This window comes from Natrix helvetica (assembly GCF_964273705.1).
Source record: "Natrix helvetica genome assembly, chromosome: 7".
Taxonomy (NCBI): domain Eukaryota; kingdom Metazoa; phylum Chordata; class Lepidosauria; order Squamata; family Natricidae; genus Natrix; species Natrix helvetica.
In genome coordinates, this window is record NC_138558.1 from 8,935,496 (window position 1) to 8,953,748 (window position 18,253).

General features: G+C 57.3%; 1 protein-coding gene across 2 annotated transcripts; it reads left to right on the forward strand.

The window, feature by feature from the left end:
- The first annotated feature begins 2,650 nt into the window (after positions 1-2,650).
- Positions 2,651-17,191, forward strand: LOC309395631 (rho-related GTP-binding protein RhoG). 2 transcript variants are annotated; one of them, XM_081960052.1, is made up of 2 exons: positions 2,651-3,229; positions 14,690-17,191. In XM_081960052.1, the coding sequence occupies exon 2, from the start codon at positions 14,725-14,727 to the stop codon at positions 15,298-15,300; it is 576 nt and encodes a 191-aa protein (XP_081816178.1). In that variant the 5' UTR covers positions 2,651-3,229; positions 14,690-14,724; the 3' UTR covers positions 15,301-17,191. The 2 variants fall into 2 exon arrangements, with proteins under 2 accessions (XP_081816178.1, XP_081816179.1); XM_081960053.1 differs by lacking the exon at positions 2,651-3,229 and adding an exon at positions 12,964-13,052.
- Positions 17,192-18,253: the final 1,062 nt, after the last annotated feature.

Sequence of the window (18,253 nt, forward strand, 5' to 3'; positions counted from 1 at the left end):
CAAAGTCCCCGTGGAGCCCCCCCTCCCAGGAAAGCCTCCGGCGACGACCAACCTGGGGGGGGAGGGGGCCCCACCGGGGGGGGTCCTGGAGGAGGCGGGGGAGGCTCACCTTCTAGCCCGGCCTGGTCCAGGTGCGGCCCGGGGGTCGAGTGGGGGCCGGGGGGGCCCTCGGCGGGGCCCGGCGGCGGCAGCAGGACGAGGCCGCAGAGCAGTCCCAGGGCGATGCGGCCCCACGGCGCCATGTCTCCGGGTCACCTCCGCTCCCGCATCGGCAGGCCCGGGGCGGCCTCGGGGCGGCAGGTGGCGGCGCGTCCGGTGCAGCTCCGGCCAGGTGAGCCCCTCCCGGAAGCGGCGCGCCCTCGCCGTGCTCCCCCGCCCGTGTGGTCCGTCCCCTCCTCCCCCCGCGGCGCCGAATGGTCTCTCCCGCCCGCCGCTCGCGCACCAAGTCCGGGCAAGCGCCAGGGGCGTGGCCGGGCCCGCCCCTTCGCCTCCACCGGCCAATCGCGGCAAGGCTCGGCCGCGGAGAGCGAGCGCCTGGCCGGCAGCGGCCCCTGGCGGCGGAAGGAGGAGCGGACGCACGTGGAGAGGTGTGCACGGAGCCCCCCAGCGTGGGAATCTCCGGCAATCGCGGCTTCCTCCTCCTCCTCCGTGTCAAGGAGCGCTTGGACGCGCGTCGTAAGATTGCACGACGCGCACAGGTTGGGCTGGTGGGAGGTTGAATGGACGGGTGGACAACACTGACGCCGTTCTCCCTTATCCGCCCGGGCTTCTTCCCTAAACAAACCATTTTTTCGCACTATTAAGAGTCCGTTCAACGCGGGTGTTCAAATTCGGCAATTTTGAGACTTATGGACTTCAACTCCCAGAATCCCCTAGCCAGCAAGAGCGGGGAATTCTGGGAGTTGAAGTGCACAAGTCTTAAGGTTGTCGAAGTTGGCCATGCATGCAAAAAAACTGGAGCAAAATTAGGCTTTCCAGGCGCCGTCCGGAGGCGCGAAAGGAACACCGCCTTTCTTTCCCTTCTGCCGGGAAAACCCCTCGGAGGACCCGCCCCGCGTGGTCGTGACTCGGAAGAAGGAAGTCCCGGAGCTGCTTTTCGGCTACTTTGTTGCAAATGGCAGTTACCCTCCTTTAGAGCCCCCGGTCTCCCCGGCTGGGATCTTCCCCGCCCCCAGCGACAATCTGCCCGGCGGCCTCCTGCCTTCGCCCAGCCGTAGCAGGCTCCTTGCAGCCCGGGCGGTGGCTTGCTTGAGAAATCAAAGGTTTTAAAGAAGTCTTTTGTTAAGGGCGGGAAACGGATCGCCAAAGAAAACCAAGAGCTTCGTGTGTGGTTTTACAGCTTTGCAGGTCGATGAAGTGTTGCAGAATAATTCCAAGAAAGCTTTTCTTGGTATTTCAAGGAATCGCCTGTAGCTGATCTACCTGTACACAGTAAATGGCAGGCGATGCACTTAGGGTAACTTCAACAGCCCCCCTCAACAACAGAAATGAATGCTTGCTTCTCTCCCTCCCTCCCTCTTCTTTCCCTCCCTCTCTCCCTTTGTTCCTTCTCTCTCTCCCTCCCCCTTCCTTCCTTCCTTCCTTCCTAACATAGTTGGAAGGGACCTTCCTGCTCAAGCAGGAAACCTTACACCCTTCCAGGCAAATGGCTGCCCAATCTCTTCTTTAAAACCTCCAGTGTTGAAGCACCCACAACTTCTGAAGGCCAGCCTTTCCACCGATGACCAGTCAATGGTTCTCACTGTTAGGAAGTTTCTCCTTAGATCTAGGTTACTTCTCTCCTGGATTAGTTTCCATCTGTTGTTTCTGCCTTCTGGTGCTTTGGAGAATAGGTGGAGCCCTCCTCTTCCTTGGGGCAGCCCCTCAGATACTGGAATGCTGCTATCATGTCTCCTCTCCTCTTTACCTTCATTAGGATCCACATACCCAGTTCCTGCAAACCGTTCTTCCTGTTTTTGCCACCAAACCCTTAATCATCTTTGTTGCTCCCCTCTGCACTCTTTCTAGAGTCTCAACATATATATATATATGTTTCGGCCAATCCTGGGCGGCTCCCAGGCAAAGATTAAAAGACCTATAAAATTATTGTGAAAACTATCAAACACCAGCAGTTAAAACATAAAGCATGAAACCAACAAACATTTGGCACCCACCACTGCTGCGACTCTGCCGTCTGAGCATCTCCCTTCTCCCTTGGGGGAGACCCAGATCTTTTAAGGCCTTAAGGGAAGAGGGCGGGCTGGGGGAGGAGGTGGTCCACGGAGCAGGGACTGGCGCGAAAAGGCACCTGCCCAACTCCCATCAGATGGCAATATTCAGGGGAAGGGGCTCGCCCTCTGACTAAATAGGTCTGGGGGCACATGGGGTCTGGGGAAAAGCAGCCCTACAGGTAGCCTGACCCTAGACATGTGGGGCTTGGAAGGCGCAGCAGAAGGAAGGGGGGGGACCCAAAAGACCGGCTCTGCAGGCGCCTCCCGTGGGTCGAGGGGTTCCTCGGTTCGGGGATCCCGGCTGAAGGCTCGGGTGGCGCCCTGCAGGCGAGGCTTCTCGGCGCGGGCGGGGCGTCTGCGCCTCGTGCCGGCAAAGCGACCTCTAGAGCCGCCCGTCTCGCAGCGGCGGACGAAGCCGTCGGCAACGCAACCCCTGGACCCGACCTTCGGAGGCCGAAAGCCCGGGGAAGACGGGAAGCTGAAAGGCCGGGCCGCCTTCCCCGCCCCGCGCGGCCGGAGGGAAGGGAGGCGCTTCCCCAGCCTTGGATCAGAGTGCTGAGGGGGGGGCTTCCCTTGCGCCCCATCCAGGCGCAGGGAAGTGCGACCCGCTCTCCCGCCTCCCTCCTTCCAAAGACCCCCGAGCGTCCCAGGCGGCCCGCAGCCCCCGCTTTGCTTTTTCCTCCTTGCTGGAGAGGGGGCGCACCTTATCCGCACGCGGCAGCGGCAGCGGCTTTCGCCCAGCCCGCCCAGATGTTCTACAGCCCCCTCCCCACGGCCGGGGGGCTTCTAATCCCGGGAGCTCCGAAGCCAAGAAGGGGGGTGACCGTGGCCGGCGGGGGTCCTCCGCTTGCCGCCGCTCCGCCCTAGCCCCGGTACCCCCTCTCCCTCCCCGGGGCGGGGGCGGCGGGAAAGTTCCCCGTCGGCGGGCCGCCCCGCCTCGCGCACTTCCTCTGGCCGCGCAGACTTCCTCTTGCGCGCCGCCCGGGAGCACCGCCGCCGTCCGCTCGCCGTGAGCCCAGGTTAGTCTCGCCTCGCCCCGCCCTCCCTGCCCCCACCCCACCGCCCGGGACCCCCGCGGACGCCCCCAGCAACGGCGCCTCCTGCCTGCCCCGAAGCCCCGCGCGCCCTGCCGGCCCGCCCAGCGCAGCCTCTGCGCCCCCTTGGCCCGCGCCCCCAAAGGCAACCGCGGCCGCTGGAGCCCCGAACGGGCGGGGTCTCCGGGCCGGTTCGCTTCCCCCCCGCCGCCTCCCTCGGCGCCCTTGAAGGGGCTGCCTTTCTTCCGCCTGGGACGACTGGGGGGTCCCGGAGGAAAGCGGTCCCTTCGTGCGCCCGTCGCTGGCGGAGGGTCGCCGGGCGGGGGTCTTGCTACTGGCGCGACGCCGGGGGGCTTCTGGAGGGAAGCCGCTTCAGGCCGAAACTAAGCCCGTTGGGTCCAAATAGAGGCTTAGGCGGGCCGAGTGGGGGAGAACTTGCCGAAGGGGCGCTTGCCCCCGCAATCTCCCCCCCCCCGCCCGGCTTTGGAGCCGATCAGGTGAGGGAGGCAGCCGGGGACTCCCGGGTGAGGAGCTGTCCTCCCTACTTGGGTTGCGGTAGACTGCCTGGCGCGGGGAAGCTCGATTCCTGCTCCAAAGAGATGCTCTTTCGGGCGTAAACGCAACCTTTGCGCCTCCTGTCTGCGAGGGTCGCCTTGCCTTCCGTCGGCAGAACGAGGAGGTCCCGAGCAAAAGGGGGGTCGAGGGCGGACCCCGCGGTGGAAGAGCCGCTGTCTCGGGCGGGTTGGCGATTGGAGGGGGGGAGCCGGGAGGAGAGATTCAAAGGGGGGGGCTCTTTCGCCCGTAGCGGGAGTTGATTTTGGATTATCAAATCCCAAGGGAGGCCAAAATCCGGCCACCCTCACGTGACATAGGATCTGATGGGGGTCAGGGATGGGGGTGGGTTCCCCTTGCACGGATACTGCTTTAGCAGAGCAGCTTTGGGATCCAGAAAGCCCCCACCCCCAGCTGGAAGCAATTGGGGAGGGAGAAAAGCTACAGGATAACAGAGTTGGAAGGGACCTTGGAGGTCTTCTAGTCAAACCCCCTGCTCAGCAGGAGGTCCTGAACCGTTTCAAGCCTCTCTCTTTCTTTATTACTCTGTTCCCACCCAGGGAAATTGGGGGAGGGGGAGGGGACACATCAAGGCTGGTGACTTCCTCCCAGCCTCCCTCCATTTCTCAGTGTGGATGGTGCCTTCCGCTCTCAAAATCTGGCAGGTTGCTTGTTTGCCTCCCTGTTTAACCATGCCGGCTACATGCCGGCTAGATGCCGGTTAACCTTTCCCTTTTCCTAAGACGTCCTCCCGTCGCAACCCTCCCCCCAAAACACTGAGAATGCTGACTTGTCTTTTCCATCCCTCTGGGGGAGGCTGCCCGCTAGAGCCCCAAGTTCCTTTTCTGGACTTCCCCATAGGCCTCCGGGGCCTCCTTCCTCCTGCCTGGAGACAGATTCCCCTGGCTGCCTCTTTCATACACGCCTGACTCACCCAGGGAGGAATCGCAGTCCTGCGCCCCCCCCTTGGGGTATCCCACAAAGATTGGGGGGTCCCTTATGAGAGGATCTCTCCAGTCTGTTGGGGGGGGGTGATAGCATTGAAAGGGTGCAGAGAGGAGCAACCAGGACGATGAGGGGACTCGAGGCTAAAACATAGGATGAACGGTTGCAGGAACTGGGCCTGGCTGGTGTAGTGAAGAGAAGGACCAGGGGAGACAGGAGAGCATCTTCCAATATGGGGGGGGGGCTGCCCCGGAAAGGAGGGGGGGGTCAAGCTATTCTCCAAGGCACCCGAAGGTCAAACAAGGAACAATGGATGGAAACTGAACAAGGAGAGATTCAACCTAGAAATAAGACAAATTTCCTGACAGTGAGAACCATCAACCAAAGGAACAGAAGTTGCCTTGTGGGAGCGTCATCCCTGGAGGCTTTCAAGAAGACACTGGACTGCTATCGGTCAGAAATAGTGTAGAGCCTCCTGCTTGGACAGGGGGTTGAACTAGATGACCTCCAAGGTCCCTTCCAACTCTGTTATTGTGTTCTTGTTCTGTTCAGAATTGACGCATGATCTAACTGACCTCCTCCATTGCACCATTATACAGAGTTGTCACAATGCATGGGATGTGGGGCTGATGAGACTGATAGAAAGAGATGCCCCCTCCTCTCATGTCATTGTTGACGCCCCTCTTTTCCGCCCCCATTCCCATTTGCCATGTCCAGCCTTTCTCCCCGGAATGTCGTCTCAGTCGACCAGCAAAATTCCCTGCAGAGTGCCAAAAGGTCAAGGGTGCGTGGGGAGAGGGGGGGGGACAGACCAGTGAGTTGGAAAACCCAGTTACCTACTAGCCTTGGTTAGTTAGCAATTGGGCTTAGCTCACCCCTCCTGCGAAGGGTTCTTCAGCTGTGGTCCCAGGTTTCAGAGTACAGATTAACAGAGTTGGAAGGGACCTTGTAGGTCATCTAGTCCAACCCTAACCCTGCCCAAGCAGGAGACTCTACACCGTTTCTGACAGATGGTTTTCCAACTTGGGAAAATGCCCTCCCTTGGATGGGCGCTGTCAGTGCATTATAGGCTTTGGCATCCTTTTTTGTGATGGTGGAATGGGGGCTATGCCATCTCACGACCACCGGGTTCATTTTCCCCAAGGTTGGCAGCCGTGTTCGTCCTGGACAAGCTCCTAGGGGAGAGAGATCCAAAGCTGGACGGTTTTCTTGCAGACATTTCATGACCTGTCTAGGTAACTTCATCACTGCTAGAAAGGAGTGGAGATTGCAGGCAGGAGGAGGAGGAGGAGGAAGGCTGCAGGGTCCTTGGTGCCCTCTGAGCTTGGTGCTTTTCATACAGACGTTTCAGGACCCAACTAGATAACATTGTCAGTGCTGTCATCGTCATCATCGTGAGCACTGATGATGTTCCCTAGTTGGGTCATGAAACGTCTGCAAGAAACCCACCCAGTTCAAAGGGCACCGAGGACCCTGCAGGGCCACCCTGAGCTCCAGATATTCCCTTCTGGAGATGCCCAGCCTCGGCTGAAGGACCCGCAGGTGGGGAATGATGAGGCTGTGCCGAGGGCCGGTCCTTCAGCCATGCCTCGCCTTATGACCCCAACGGAGCCCTACATTTTTGTTTGGGACATTTGCTCCATTTTAGGGCCTTCCTTGCCACCGTTGTTAAGTGAATCACTGCAGTGGTTACATTACTAACACGGGAGTTAAGCGAATCTGTCTTCCTCATTGACCCTACTTGTCAGAAGGTCGCAAAAGGGGACCACGTGGCCCCTGGAACCGTCATAAACATGAGTCAGTTCCCACGCTTCTGAATTTGGGTCCGGTGACCCTGGGACTCCTGCAACAGCCAGAAGTGTGAAGACGGTCGTAAGTCAGTTTTTTCAGTGCCATTATCGCTTTGGTCACTAAATGAACTGCTGTAAGTTGAGGACTACCTGTCTCTCTTCACCAGGACCATTTGTGGTGTTTCCTGCTGTGGCTCGCAAGGCCCCTTCCCTGCCCCCGTCACTCCTCCCCAGCACAGGGATGGGGTTCCAAAGGGCCTGCAAAAGAGATCGATAGGCAGCCAGAGAGCCGCACCTGATGCCTACGGGAGCCATGAAAAGAGCTGATGCCATTCTCCACCCAGGAGCAGCTCAGGATGGGGTGACCTTCTCTGTCCCCAAGGCCCTCAGCTGCCTCTTCCTCCTCCTCCTCCTCTTCCTCTCCTCCTCCTCATTTCCTCCTCCTCATTTCCTCCTCCTCCTCCTTTCTTCCTCCTCATTTCCTCCTCCTCATTTCCTCCTCCTCCTCCTTTCATCTCAGGAAGCCCGTGCCTGGCAGGATCCTCCTTCCTGCTAACTCTTCAAGGCCCGCACTGTCCCAGCCTCCAATGGCCCCATCCTGATTCCAGCTAAAGTGGGAAGGAGAACGAGGGCCGTTTGTGACTTCCAGGCCTCGGAGCTCAGCCACCCGAAGAGCCGCTTGGCATGGGAAGTGCAGCACATTTGCGGGGGGGCAGCTGTGTGTCCCTGGCTGGCCCCAAACACCTCCCCCCACCAGGGCTCCCCCATAACAGAGTCTTGCGGATTTGGGGTCCCTGAGTTCCGTGATCCAGCTTGATGGTGCCTTGTAAGTCCTGGGTCACATCTTAGGGTAGCCTCTTTCTCCTGGGGGGGGAGGGGCTTTGGCCCACCCTCCTGAGTGTGGGGGTGATGCCCAGTGCATGCAGGCACCCCCAGGGCTGCCCCGATGGGAACAAAGCAGGGCCTGGACCAGGGGTTGGGTCCGGCAGGCACTGCTGCTTCCTGCATGGCCACACGCTTGGTGCGCAGGGCAATTAAGATCCTTCTGCACATGCGCAGAACTGGAAAGGAAGATGGCGGGGCCACTGGGGAACCGGTTCAAGGGCGTGGCAGGCCTGGCTCTCTGCCGGTTCCAGCAACCCAGGCCACCAAACCACCAGCAGTTCAGAACCCATCCCTGGTCTGGGCTGGCTTGGTCGCCTTTAGCAACTGCCCGTCTCCCCCTTTGCTCTGAGGGTGGGGGGCTGTGGGAGCGGATGGTCAAGGGTTGGGACAGCCGTTCATCCTCTGAGGGGTGCAAAGGTCCTGCTTCGGATCCCAAAGTAATTGCAGTGTTTCAGGAGGGGATGATTCAGCTCAAGACCCAGCCAGGAGCCAAAGGAGCTCTGTGCTATGTAGAGGAGGCCCTCGGGGGTTTTGCCCCTAGGCACGGGAGGGGGGGGCTGTGGTCATCAGGGAAAGGCCAAGCAGACCTCTGCCGGGAAAAGGGGCTTTGGCACCTGAATTAGTCCTGAGCAGCTTTGGGGGTCTCCTTCCCCAGGCTCAGGGGGGCTGCCTGCCAAGTTCTCCCCTTGGGCTTGCCTCGGAGGAGGAGGAGGAGGAGGAAGACTGTGCGCTCCTTGGTGCGCTCCGAGCTTTGCTGTTTTCTTGCAGACATTTAATTACCCGGAGTGGGACTTGCTCTCTGCTTATCTGTGGAACTGTTGCCCTGCCAGTGTTGGTGGGAGAGTTCTCGGTCTTTCCTTGATGAGGCTGTTGAGAGAGCAAGACCCCTCCCTTCTAGCTCTGATGACGTTCCCTAGCTGGGTCATGAAACGTCTGCAAGAAAACCATCCCGCTCAAAGAGGGACGGGGAGGGGGCTGTGGGCTCCTTGGTGCTCTCTGCCCTTGGCTCTTTTCATGACCCAACTAGGGAGCCTCATCAGTGCCAGGCTGAGCTTGGGAGGCAGAAGCTGCCAATCGGCCCAGAGAAGAGGGGAAGCATTTGCATGGCCCCAAAGGTGGGGCAAGAGAGGAGGGGCCTCCGCTTGCGCCACGTCAAACAGATCCTGAGCACTCAGGTTCCTGGCAAGGGAAGACAAAGGCCTTTGTGTGTGGGGGGGGGGCAGGGCAGCCTCAGCCCTCTTTGCATAGCATTTGCACACAGGTGCAGCCTTTGCGTAAGATGGGGGGGGGCAGGAGGAACGGCCTTAAAGGCAGGCGGGGATCCGAGAACTGAGAGTAGCAACACTTTTTAAGGGACCCCCATTCATGGGGACCCTCTTCCCAAAACAGGCCTTCTGCCATGGGATGCCTGACCTCATCTAGTCCACTCCATGGATGCTGGCACCGGTGCCCAGCACCTCCAAAGGCCTTCAAAACCTCAACCTGGGTGGGCTGTGTCCCCCTTCAGAGCTTGTTAGAGGATTTGGGGGTGCTTGTTGATCTCTGAGCTTGATTATGTCCCTGCAGACGTTTCATGACCCAAATAGGTGACATCATCAGTGCTGGAAGGGTGGGGGGGGGGTTGGTTTCTCCCTTACACCACTGATGATGTTACTGAGCTGGGTCATGAAACGTCTGCAAGAAAACAGCCGACCTCAGAGAGCCCCAAGGACCCCACAGTCCTCCTCCTATCCACAACCCTCCCTCCCTCCCTCCCTCCTAGCACTGATGAGGTTACCTAATTGGGTTGTGAAACAGCCTGGCTCAGAGGGCACCAAGAAGCCCACAGCCCAACCCTGAGCTACAGTGTTCTCTTCTATTCCTGCCAAGGACCCTTTGGGGCTTCTGTGAGACCCCCAAACGTGCAGGGACATTGGAAGCGCCTGGCCTGGCTCCGCTGGGCTCATTCCTGCCAGTCATTCAGAGAAGCCGGCGGTGTTGGTGAAGTTGGGCAAGAGGCTCTGAGCCACTCCGGAAGCAGACTCGGGCAGGGCCTCCTGGGGGGGGCGGGGGGGGAGAGAAGAGGGTCCTGCACGTGCATTGCAAAAGCGCCTCTCGGCTGCACCAGAAGAAGCCGGGAGTCACACGCTCCCAGCACAGGAAGGGGAAGTGATGGCGGCACATTGGCTGAGATGTTGGGCAGCCCTCTGAGACTTTGAGGAAGGAAGGCTCTCTGTCCTGGCCCTTATGGGGGAAGGGGGGTCCCCCAGAACCCTCCCTGGAATTGGGATCCGCCAGGGGTTGGGTGCTGGCAGGTGGCAGGAAGGCCTCCCCCCCCCCCATGGCACCAGGGGACACTGAGTCACAGGGAAGAAGTCAGGTTCAAACTGAACACGAGTCAGCAGGGCCTCAAAAACTATTTAATTTGATGATTGATGCAAATTACATCAGCTCAATCCAACTGGACACCGGCCCTCCTTGCAATATCGGTGTGTAGGTAGTCCTCGATTTACAACCATTCATATAGTGACGGGCTGACATTACAATGGCACTGAAAAACCGGCTTAGGACCAGGCGGTTGCGTTGAGCTCCGAGGTTGGCGATTCGTCTGCAAACGTTTTGCCACCATCTGAGGAGACGTCGTCCGTGCGCTCTGAACTGGGCTCCTCTGTCCAAGCGGCGGCCTTTCAAAGCCTTTGGATGTGATGCAAATCGGGGAATGTGGTTTGTTCTGAGTCGTGGATTAATTTCAGACAAACGAGCCCAATTCAGAGCGCACTTATGACGGTTGCTGCGTCCCCAGGGGTCACATGATCCTCTTTTCCAGCCTTCCCAGCTGGATTCACTTAACAACCATTGCAAAAATGTGGTAACATTGGGCACGACTCTCTTAACAACCGCCTTGCTTAGCAGTGGGAATTCTGGTCTCAGTTGTGGTTGTAAGTCGAAAACTCCCTGTATAGAAACAAGCAATAGTAATAGAGAGGAGTTCCACGGGTTAATTGTTCTAACTGTCAGGAAATTCCTCCTCAGTTCCAAGTTGCTTCTCTCCTTGATTAGTTTCCACCCATTGCTTCTTGTCCTGCCTTCAGGTGCCTTGGAGAATAGCTTGACTCCCTCTTCTTTGTGGCAACCCCTGAGATATTGGAAGACTGCTATCATGTCTCCCCTGGTCCTTCTTTCTCTTAAGCTAAACATACCCAGTTCCTGCAACCGTTCTTCATATGTTTTAGTCTCCAGTCCCCTCATCCTCTTCCTTGCTCTTCTCTGCACTCTTTCCAGAGTCTCCACATCTTTTTGGTTCTCTTGGAGTTACTACTTGATCAGTTTCCGTCCATTGTTCCTTGCCTGGCCTTCAGATTCTTTTGAAAATAGCTTGTGGTGCATTGATGGAGCACCCACAATTTCTGGTGGCAAGCTGTTCCACTTGTTAAACGTCCTCACGCCTCAGTTTCTCCTCAGTTCTAGGTTGCTTCTCTCCTTGATTACTTTCCACCCATTGCTTCTTGTCCTGCCCTCAGGTGCCCTGGAGAACAGTTTGACTCCCTCTTCTTTGTGGCAACCCCTGAGATATTGGAACACTGCTATCATGTCTCCCCTAGTCCTTCTTTTCGTAAGATTAGACAAAACCCAGTTCCTGCAACCGTTCCTCTTGTGTTTTAGTCTCCAGTCCCCCAATTCTCTTTGTTGCTCTTCTTTGCACTCTTTCTAGAGTCTCCACATCTTTTTTACATCGTGGTGACCAGAACTGAATGCAGTATTCCAAGTGTGGCCTTACCAAGGCCTTCTAAAGTGGTATTAATCTTTCACGTGATCTTGATTCTCTCCCTCTGTTGATGCAGCCTGGAACTGTGTTGGCTTTTCTGGCAGCTGCTGCACACGGCTGGCTCCTGTTTCAATGGTTGTCCACTCGGACTCCAAGATCCCTTTCACAGTTACTGCTATTGAGCCAGGTACCACCTATACTACACCGAATGTACTACAAGCCTTCGGTTTTTCTTGCCTAAGTGCAAACCCTGATTTTTCTCAACACTGAGAAAAGGGTCCCAAGGCATCTTCAGCTGCCCCAGCCCGGCTGGCTTCCTGTTTAGATTTCTGCAAACTGCTCTTCACTTCCGCTTCTCTCTCTCCCTCTCCCTCCCTCTCTCTCTCTCTCTGTGCGAGGTGCACCACGCCCGCCCTCAGCCCCTTCCTCTGCAGATGCGATGGGAGGGGGAAAGGGGGTGGGGGGAGCAACTCGGGGTTGTCCTCCCTTCCTCTTTGGGGCCCAAAGGGCCAGAGGTCGAGTAGGAGAAGGGGTCTGGTAGCCCCTCTTCTCACTTCCCCAAGGAATAAAAAGCAGAAGTTTCGTGAAGGGCAACTTGTTCCCTGAGATGCTGCGTCTCCCCAAAACTTTGGCCTTTTAGTAAAACATACAGGTAGTCCTTGAGTTACGACACAAAATTTCCATTGGTAACTGAGAAGAGTTGTCGAGAGAGTTTTGCTTCATTTTATGACCTTTCTTGCCACAGTTGTTAAGTGAAGCCCTGCAGTTAGCCACGTGGTTGTAAAGTGAATCTGGATCCCCATTGATTTTGTTTGTCAGAAGGTTGCAAAAGGGACCCCCGGGACACTGCGATCGTCATAAATATGAGTCAGGGGCCAATCTGAATTTGGAGCTGTAAGGTTGCTATAGCGGTCACAAGTGTGAAAAATGGTCACAAGTCACTTTTTCCAACGGTCACTAAATGAAAGGTTGTAAATCGAGGACTTCTGAGCTTCTTGAGAGGTGGGGCTGGTGGAGTCCTGCTGATGTTTGGTTCCGTAGTCCGACATGATATTCTCTAGGGCAAATAGGGGGAATGCTCAGGAGCCCTTCCGCAAGAGAGACGCCGGGGAGGAAAACAAGGGGGAAGAACCATCTGGAAGCCCAGAGCAGCCTGGAGGACCCCCCCCCCCGGGGTTATGGGGAGCTGATGCAAGTGGGGTTCCCTGTTTGAGAAAGAAAAGCCCCAGGGATTCTTCTTCCTAGAAGGAAGGCAATGGCACTTCAGTTGGCTGAAGACAACCAAGAAGGACCGGGGGGGGGGAGGGGGGGAGGAAAACAGCCTTCCAGTATTTGAGGGGCTGCCCCAGAGAGGAGGGGGTCCCACCTATCCTCCAAAGCCCCTGAAGGCAGGAGGAGGAGCAACGGGGGGGGGGGGGAGAGAAGCAACCTGGGACTAATGAGAAACTTCACCAGTGGAACCGAAGTTGCCTCCAGAAATTGTGGCTGCTCCTTCATCCCTGGAGGTTTTCAAGAAGAGGCTGGGCAGCCATTGGACTGGAACGGTCTAGGATCTCCTACCTGAGTAGGGGGATGGATTAGGAGACCTCCAAGGTCCCTTCCAGCCCTGTTACTCTATAAACTTTGTGATCTTCCAAATGGTGCAGCCATCCCTACTGTGACTAAGTCCAGCCATCTTCCTCCTCCTCCTTTCCTCCTTCCTCCCCTCCCTTCCCCTTCCTTCCTCCTTCCCCTTCCTTTCCTCCTTCCTTTCCTCCTTTCCTCCTTCCCTCCCTCCCTTCCCTGTATCTAGTCATCCAACATAAGAACTAGCAATCAGCCCCTCAACGTTTCCAGAGACATAAATCACTTCCCGCCACTCCTGGGGCATCTTGAAAGCTCATCAATTCAGGTGAGAAGAGCTAAAGTGTGAAGTGTTTATACGGTGCCCCCCTCCCCCATCCGCCACCAGGCTTGTTAAAGTCTTACACTTTAACCGTCAATTTACTGTAAAACTGTCAGCTCAGACAAACGGCACCTCCTGGAAACGCTTACAAATTGATTTCGCATCGCCCACCAAGGCAGGTGACACCACAATTCACAGGGAAAGGAAAAAGGTGACAAAAGCGTTTGTACGTCGTTTTTTCATTGCAATTAGGAAAGGTTTCTGCAAGCCGATTGCGTGAATTTGGCTGCGAAGGAAGGAGGCTGGGAGGGCTGCGGCCAAGCTGCATAATCTTTGGTCGCTTGGAGAAAAGTCCCTGGACTGGGCTCCCTGGGAAAAGCCGAATCAGGCCGCTGGCCAAAATCCAGCAGAGCTGCTTTCAAGCGGGACGGAATAGTCTGAGAAAGAACTGACCAGCAATCTCTGTCTAAAGCCAGGTTATCCAACCTTGGCCACTTTTAAGACTTGGGGACTTCAACTCCCAGAATCCCCCAGCCAGCATAGCTCAGGCACCAGCTTGGCTCTTTAGGCCGGGGGGGGGGGGTGTCTCCAAATTCAGCAACTTTAAGACTTCTGGGAGTTGAAGGCCACAACAAGTCTTAAAGTTGTCAAAGTTGGACCCTGCCGGTCTAACAATGTGTGGCCGCCCCCTTGTACAGAGGGCAGGAAGTGGATCATGTGCCCCCACCCCCATTGAGGAAGACTGCTCCCCCCCCCCCCACAGAAGAGCCTTGTAGCAGTAGACAAGTTCCCCTCCCAGACTACGGGAATCCCCCCAGGTGATGGGCGACCTCTGCAAGGCTCACGCCATCTCTTGCTCCAGCAGCCTCCGGGGGCTTTTGTGAGCCTCGCCTGGGAGTTCGAAACCTGGAGGTTAAAGCAGCCCTCCCAGCCCACAAGATATTAGAACGGGGGAAGTCTATAAAAACGGAAATGCTCCCTTGTTAGGGATGAATGGGCAGCCCTGGGCATGGCGGTCTTTTTGGTGCCTCCAGGGGGGCAGAGAGGAAGAGCGGAGCAAGTCGGGAGGGGCTGAGGAAGAAGAGACTGGACTGCCATCCGTCAGAAGTGGTGTAGGGTCTCCTGCTAGGCGGGGGTTGGACTAGATGACCTACGAGGTCCCTTCCAACTCCGTTAATCTGTAATCTGATGGGGCCACTTACATATATGCAGATAGTCCTCAACTTACAATCGCAATGGAACCCAAAATGTATGTTGCTAGGTGGGAAATTTGTTAAATGAGCTTTACTCCATTTTATGACTTTCTTCATTACCGTTCTTAAGTGAATCAGTGCCATGATTGAGTTAGTCGCACGGTTGCTAAGTGAATCCGGCTTCCCCATCGACTTCCCTCATGAGAAGGTCTCAAAAGGTGACCCCCTGGGACGGTGCGACCGTCATAAATATGAGTCAGTTGCCCAGTGTCCGAATTTTGATCACGGGATTGCTGCAACGGTCATAAGTGTGAAAAACGATCCCGTGCCTTTTTTCGGTGCTATTCTTAACTTCGAACAGTCCCTAAACAAATGGTTGTAAATTAAGGACTAGCAGGACGTCTGTGCCAGCCTCTTCCCAGCGTCTCCTGTTCTTTCTTTCTCCCGCAGGTCGCTGAGACGGAGCGCCCTGGAGAGCCGCCGCAATGCAGAGCATCAAGTGTGTGGTGGTGGGTGACGGGGCGGTGGGCAAGACCTGCCTGCTCATCTGCTACACCACCAACGCCTTCCCCAACGAGTACATCCCCACCGTCTTCGACAACTACAGTGCCCAGAACACGGTGGACGGCCGGACGATCAACCTGAATCTGTGGGACACGGCCGGCCAGGAGGAGTACGACCGGCTGCGCACCCTCTCCTACCCGCAGACCAACGTCTTCATCATCTGCTTCTCCATCGCCAGCCCCCCCTCCTACGAGAACGTCAAGCACAAGTGGTACCCGGAGGTCTGCCACCACTGCCCCGACGTGCCCATCCTCCTGGTGGGCACCAAGAGAGACCTGCGCAGCAACCCGGAGGCCCTGAAGAAGCTGAAGGAGCAGAGCCTGCTGCCCATCAGCCCCCAGCAGGGCGCCAGCCTCGCCAAGCAGATCCACGCCGTCAAGTACCTGGAGTGCTCGGCCCTCAACCAGGAGGGCATCAAGGAGGTCTTCACCGAAGCCGTCCGGGCCGTCCTCAACCCGGCCCCACCCAAGCCCAAGAAGCCCTGCCGGCTGCTCTGAAGGGGGCCCCTGCCCTCTGCTTATGCCCAGGCGCCCTCTCCTACTCTGCTTGCCCAAACTCTGCTTCCAAGGGTGGATCTGGGACCGGCCTGCTTGGAGCACTTGCCCAGGCGTGGAGCCTTTTTCCCCAAGGGCGGGGGGGAGGCAGAGGCCAGGATGACCGGCCCTCCACTTACGACCAGACTTCCCATGGCTAAGAAGTGTGGTTGCTAAATGAGTCACACCTGATCCCTTCGCCTTCTATTCCAGCCCCTAGGGCTTCACGGCACTCCCTGGGCGGTTTTACACAGCCAGCTTCATTTAACAAGCAAAATAACAGAGTTGGAAGGGACCTTGGAGGTCTTCTAGTCCAACCCGCTATTCAAGAGGAGACCCAACAATCTGGGTCCTCATTTCACCGACCTCAGAAGGACAGAAGGCTGAGTCAACCTTGAGCCAGTCAAGATCGAACCCCTGACAGTGGGCAGAGTCAGCCTGCAATGCTGCACTCTAACCACTGGGCCACCGGCACTCCATAGTTAAGTGAATCACTGCTGTTGAAAGAACCAGGCGGTCGTTAAGCAAATCCCCCATTGACTTTGCTTGTCAGGAACCGGCTGAGGAAGTCGCCCGTGGCAACCACGTGACCGCGAGAGGACGCCACAACTGCCTTAAGCACCTGCCCAAGTGCCCGGATTTGGATCGGGAGGCCGTGGGGATGCGGGAATGGCCCTAAGAACAAGGACTGGCCCCAAGTCACATTTTGCAGGGCTGTTGCAACTTTGGTCACTAAAGGGTGGTGGCAGCTTGGCAAAGCTTCCCATTCCCTGGATGGTGCCCGGAAGAGGCGCCCAGAGGGGCTTTTCCAAGGGGCCGCTGGGGTTTCCCTTGAAGACCTTTCGCTGCTCCTCATCCGAGAAGCTTCATTGGAGCTGAAGTGAAGCGTCTGGAAGGAAGAAAACGCCCCTCTGGGGCCACTGGAGGACTGATGCGCTTCCTTCTCCACACACCCTGGCCTTCCCCCTTGGCCTGCTCTTCCCGGGCAGAGGTGCCCTGCGATCCACTTTCTCTCCCTCGCGCCTGGGACCGCTTGACAGAAAATCCGCCCCAGGAGGAGGAGGGTAAAACTGAAAGCGCTCCAATCCCTTGCACTCAGTGCCGCCTGGCCGAAGGGTCCCTCAGACTGTGGGGGGAGGCCAGGCGCGCCTTGCAGAGTCGAAATATGGGGGAGTTTTGGCAGCTGCCAAGCGCGATGCCCCTTCTGCCACCTCCTCCTCCTCCTCCTGCTCTACATCCTGTTTACAAAGGAAACGCTCCGTTTTCAGCGCTTCCACCGCCTTCCTTTTGCGCAGACTCTCCGTGGGCTTTCCACTCCCACAGCTCTCCGCCGCCGCTGGGCCTGCAGCCTGGGCCTTTTCTCCTTCGCCTTCCCCTGCCAGAGGTCCCGGGGCATCTCCTGAGCATGTCAAGAGAGACTCCCTGCGCATGGCCACCCAAGGCAGCCGGGTTCTGCACATGCTTTGTGTTGAAAGAGGAAAGGCCCAAAGACCCCCAATCCAGATGCTTCCCACCCCCTCTCTCGGACTTGGCGAGGCCCGGCCATTGGTCAGCCAGAGTCCACGGTCGTAGGGACTAGAAACTTGCCGGAACGGCTTGGAGGTCAGGATTCTCAATGCTCAGGTAGACTTTTCGGATGTTATGGCTCTCAGCCCTTGTGGTGGGTCGTCCCTCCCGGAGTTTTCTTCATTGGAAAGAAATACGGGAGTCTTGCTGCCCACACGCCCCACCGAGGCTTCCTCCTCTTCCTGTCCAGCTCACTGGTTCAAGAGCCGCCTTTGGCCTGGAAGCCTCGGGGAGGGGGGGGGCTCGTCCTACATTCCCTGCACCAGGGTCTTCTGGTCACCCCCCCTCAATAAAGATGGCAACTGCCCCCGTGTCTTTGAGGCTCCTTCCAGGGTCGATGCGGGGTCTGCCGTATCCAGGGGTCTCTAGGGCAACTCGGGAGAACTTCACGCAAGGTAACTCCACTCTAGGCCTTGCCCTCTCTTGGCATTATTTGCAGTATCATCAGTGGATGATAACGGAGCAGTAACAATCTATGAGTAATAACCCAGTTTCCTCGCAGCCAGTTGTCCCCCCACGAGGGGTCCCATTCCATTGGCCAGCTCTGCAGGCGGTCTGGCCAGCTGCAAGGACAGAGGGGGCCGAGTCACTCAAAGCAACTCATTCCACTTCCGTGACGCGAGTGACCGCTTCACTGCTCCTGCCCATGGAGGTTCCATCAAGGCTCTGGCGCTTTGAGGAAGGCAGTCTCTTTGCCTTTTCTAAATGCCCCTTTCTAAAAGGACGGCTGGCGTTTCATGGCTCGATTGAGTTTGTGCCAGGCCGGCTGGTGCAGGATGGGGAAAGTAAGGGCGCCCCCTGCCCCAAAGGATTTCAGCCTGGAGAGGGGCAGCCCCTGTAATCCTTCTCCAAGGTCCAAAGCAAGGTGGATCCTCCACTCAATGGTGTCACCTGGTTGCTTTCTTCTATTGGAAGGTGGGTTTTGAACTCGGGACCACTGAGGTCTGCTCCTTAAAACAGGCCCCAGGAGGAGGAGGAGGAGGGAGACGTCAAGCTGGGAGTGGAAGCCCACCAGCCTCGAGGCCCCCTTGAGGTCCATGCAGAGAAGGGGCCCTGCTCTTTCTAAAAGGTCCCCTCCACGGCAGACATAACCGATCCCAAGGAGGCCGCGCCTCTGGGAGCTGACTGGCAACTTCTGACCACATCCACCTTCAGGCTGGCTCCCAATGGTCCAGCTGGCCAGCCCAGAGCATCCCCCCCTCCCCTCATCATGTGGCGCCGTGTTCCACTGGCCAACAATTTTTGCACTCATGAAACTCCTCACGATGCCTCGCCTGGCCTTTTAGCCTCACAGGTAGTTCTTCCCTTACTACCACAACTGAGGCCAAAATGTACGTTGTTAAGGGAGTCT